The 4,207-nt window shown below is 57.5% G+C and overlaps 1 protein-coding gene across 1 annotated transcript in view; it reads left to right on the top strand.

Annotated features, from left to right (window-relative positions):
- The window catches only part of IGSF21 (immunoglobin superfamily member 21), a gene marked incomplete at its 5' end in the record, with an annotated part of 23,072 nt that extends 21,801 nt beyond the window's left edge, over positions 1–1,271 (top strand). Inside the window, 3 exons of the mRNA XM_017740605.1 lie at positions 6–55; positions 150–188; positions 1,034–1,271. Of these exons, the coding sequence (XP_017596094.1) occupies positions 6–55; positions 150–188; positions 1,034–1,107 (163 nt within the window). The remainder of the gene's footprint in view (positions 1–5; positions 56–149; positions 189–1,033) is intronic.
- Positions 1,272–4,207: the final 2,936 nt, after the last annotated feature.

Raw genomic sequence — 4,207 nt, 5'->3', positions numbered from 1 at the left:
TCCTCCCAGACCCCGCTGGCCCCCTCCGCCACCCACACGCGCCTCATCGTCTTCGGTACGGCGACGCCGCGGCCGCACCGCGCCCTCCACGGCTCCCCACTCAGCTTCTCCCCCGTAAAATTGTCTCTCCGCTCTTTGTTTCCCCATAGAAAACCCGAATATTCCCAGAGGACCAGAAGACTCCAACGGTGAGTGGTGCTGGTGGCGCCGGGATTTCCCTGGGAATGCTCGGGGACGGAAGGGCTGTGCATGGAGGGTCCGGCCTTGCCTTGGGCCAGACCCTGGGCCACCTCTTCTTGCTTTGTCCCAAGCCCTTTCCCATCCCTCCTTGCCTCATTCCAAGCCCTTTCCCATCCCTCCTTGCCTCATTCCAAGCCCTTTCCCATCCCTCCTTGCCTCATTCCAAGCCCTTTCCCATCCCTCCTTGCCTCATTCCAAGCCCTTTGCCATCCCTCCTCGCCTCATTCCAAGCCCTTTCCCATCCCTCCTTGCCTCATCCCAAGCCCTTTCCCATCCCTCCTTGCCTCATCCCAAGCCCTTTCCCATCCCTCCTTGCCTCATTCCAAGCCCTTTCGATCCCTCCTTGCCTCATTCCAAGCCCTTTCCCATCTCTCCTCACCTCATCCCAAGCCATTTCCCCTCCCTCCTTGCCTCATTCCAGGCCTTTCCCATCTCTCCTCACCTCATTCCAAGCCCTTTTCCACTTCTCCTCACCTCACCCCAAGCCCACGCCCACTCCTCCTTGCACCCTTCCAAATCCTTTCCCTTCTCTCCTCGCCTCATTCCAAGTCCTTTCCCCTCTCCTCGCCTCATTCCATGCCCTCTCCTGTATCCTCAGGGATATTCTCACACCAAGAGTGACCCCACAGATGCTTCCACCCTGTCCCTCACCCCCACCCGACCCCACCCTACCCCCAGACCCAGTTTAGGTGGGGGGATCCCCCTCCAAAACTTTGGTGCCCCCATCCTGCTCCAAACCTGGTGTCAGGAAGTGGCTCCATGAACTCCTGATCCCTTTTTCCCTCTTCTCCAGGTTCACTTCCCAGCCACTGCGGCTTCAGATTTGTTTTGGCGCTCACCCTAACAGTGATGCTGGAGCTCACGTGAAGCTTCGCCACCTCCTCCTCCTCCTCCATCCGGTTCCTCCCGGCATTCCCAGCTCCGGCCATCGGCTCTCCCGCTCTTTTTTTTCTATACTCTCGACAGTCTCGGTCTCTTTCCGTGTCTTGGCTTCTTCAGACAATTGAATTAAAGGGAAAAAGGAAAACCTCTTCTGGGAGAAGGTTGTAACTCATGTTTTACCTGTGCTGGGATTCCCAGCTCTGTCTTGGGGTTCCCAGCTCTGTCTCAGGGTTCCCAGATCCATCTTGGGGTTCCCAGCTCCGTCTCGGGGTTCCCAGCACCATCTCGGGGTTCCCAGCAGTGTCTTGGGATTCCCAGCTCCATCTCGGGGTTCCCAGCAGCGTCTTGGGAATCCCAGTTCCATCCCAGGGTTCCCAGATCTGCCTTGGGATTCCCAGCTCCGTCTCAGAGTTCCCAGCACCATCCTGGGGGCTTCGCAAGGTCTTGGCAGGAGGGGGCAGGAGGATTTTCGGTTTCAAGGACCAAATTTTCCCTAGAAAAACCCAATTGCATCATTCCCACCACCCCGAGACGCTCCAAGTCTCGTCTCCCCGGGGTGAGGACCCGCACGCGTCCCCAGCCCTCCTGAGGCCACGGAGGCGGCGCCAGGAGCCCGAAAGTCGTGGATCACTGGGTTTATCCGGTGGAATTCTGGCTGTGCTGGGAATCAGGGCCGTGCGCGCCACTTGTCCCGGGCTGGCTGAGGAATGACAAGTGACAGGAGGCTCCCAACCCCAAATGTCAGCACTCACACTTGAGTGGGCAGCGCGTCCCGTCGGCACCGGCCCCTCCTGGCCAGCTGTCCCCATGGAAACGCGCCGGATCCTGGCCATTCCCGCTGTCCCCCATCCCGGGCTGGCTACAATCCTGCTGCGGGATGGCTCCTGGAAAAATCCCGGTGGTTTTGTCCCAATCCTGGCTGCTTCTCCTCACTGTGGAGCATCCAGCTGTGAGCCGGAATCCCTGGGGAGAAGATATGGGATGGGATAAAAGATCCCAAGGATGGGGCGCTCCCAAGGCTTTTCCTCTGGGAACTCCTAATCCTGTAGGATTATCCAGCGGCCGTGTGACGCCTCATCTTCCCAAAGCCCCGCACGAGAGCTAAGCATCATTATTACTGTGATGATTAATTATTATTAAGCAGACTCCAGCCCTTCCTCACTCCGTTGCCAAGCTCGCCGCTTTCCCAGCCTCGGAGGAGCCGAACAAACCCACGGCATCTCCAGAGCGTCTTCCCGTACGAAATCCCAGAGTTTTAGCATTTGGATTGGGAGCAAAAGGATCGGGACTGGCCGGGATGCGTGGGAGGATCAGGAGCTCTGCTTCCATCCCGAAGGAACGGCATCCGAGCATTCCGATCCCATCGGAGCTGCGCTTTCACTCTGTGGATGAGAAGAAAGTCCTGGTGTTTTCCAGAGGAAGTGTCGTTTCTTCGGGAATTCTCCCTGCCTCAGTTTCCCCCCACGCTCTGGAGAGCCTCTCCCATGGATCTTTCTCACCTTCCTCATGGATCGGAGCCACTCCAGGAGCCTCATCCCACCATAATTAAACAACCACCAGGATTAAACAACCATTGGACCTCCTCGCTTGGAAAAATGAGCATTTCCATGGAAAAACGAGCATTTCCAGACTTCATTTAAATGCAAACGCGGTGGGGTTAGCCCAGAGCCATGGAAATGAGGAGCATTCCCAGAACCGTGGAAATGAGGAGTGATTCCAGCAGCAGGGCCACCACTGGCTCTGCTCGGTGCCATCTCGGGAGCACCGGGATGTCCCCATCCAGCGGCTGGGACAGGAACGCCTGGCTCGGTGGGCCTGCATCCCAAACCCACCCCGATTCGGGATGCTCAGCTCTTCTCCCAGGGATTCTGGTGTGGATGGATCAGCCAGAGGTTGGGACCTTCCCAGCGCCGGCACGGACAAAGATGAGTGAGGGAATTTGGGAGTTTCTTCTCATTTTGGGGCAGAGCTGCTGCCTGTTTTCTGGAATTCCTCCCAAAATGACGGGCACAAAGTTCTCATTTTGGGGCAGAGCTGCTGCCTGTTTTCTTGAATTCCTCCCAAAATGAGGGGCACAAAGGGATTCCATCCCACCCAAAAACGAGGGCCACAAAGGGATTCCATCCCACCATCCCACCCCAAAACGAGGGGCACAAAGGGATTCCGTCCCACCCCAAAACAAGGGGCACAACGGGATTCCGTCCCACCCCAAAACAAGGGGCACAACGGGATTCCATCCCACCCCAAAATGAGGGCCACAAAGGGATTCCATCCCACCATCCCACCCCAAATACGAGGGCCACAAAGGGATTCCGTCCCACCCCAAAACGAGGGCCACAAAGGGATTCCATCCCACCATCCCACCCCAAAACGAGGGGCACAAAGGGATTCCGTCCCACCACCCCACAAAGGATCCGTGCCAGACCCACCTCACCTGCTGCCCCCTCCCCATCCTCTCCCTCCAGGTAATTCCAAAGGACCCCAATGAACTCCCACTCTCCCCCCCGTTCCCGATCCCGTTGTTTGAGGCGCTGGCAGTGAATAATGCAGGAGGAGGCTGGAGGGGAAAGCAGCGGCTCAGGTTGTTCCATTATTGATGAGAGCTGACAGATCCGCGCCTGACAACCTTCCGAGGAGATCTGATTAGCTCGGAAAAAAAAAACCCTCAGCGCCTTTGCCAGGGCTGACGCCAGCTGAAAACCCCAAGGAGCGGCGTTATGGATGTTCCCGAATTCCAGGGGACTTTGGAAAAGGTTTTAGCGAAATTTGGAAGCCGTAATTACGCTCAATTAGAGTCACAAGCGCCGAGACGTCAGCGCTGCAGAGAGAAATGGGGATTTATCCAGCGGATCTGCGTTTTCTCCATGGGTTCTTTGGGATAGCAGGAACCAGGGATGATGCTCCGGCCCGGCAGGGCTGAGAAACTCAGCGGGAGCTTCTCTCGGTGCCTCCCCCGCCTCCCCCCCGCTCATTACCGGGCGGGTTCACGGGGCTGGCGAGCCCATGAATAATTCATCCTTCTCCTTCCCGGCTCCCGAACGCCGGGATCTTTGTAGATCCAGCCGCGGGATGAAAGCCCCGGCAG

The sequence above is a fragment of the Corvus brachyrhynchos genome, unplaced genomic scaffold, assembly GCF_000691975.1.
Source record: "Corvus brachyrhynchos isolate BGI_N302 unplaced genomic scaffold, ASM69197v1 scaffold278, whole genome shotgun sequence".
In the NCBI taxonomy this organism is placed as follows: domain Eukaryota; kingdom Metazoa; phylum Chordata; class Aves; order Passeriformes; family Corvidae; genus Corvus; species Corvus brachyrhynchos.
This window is presented reverse-complemented; position numbering and strand designations above follow the sequence as displayed.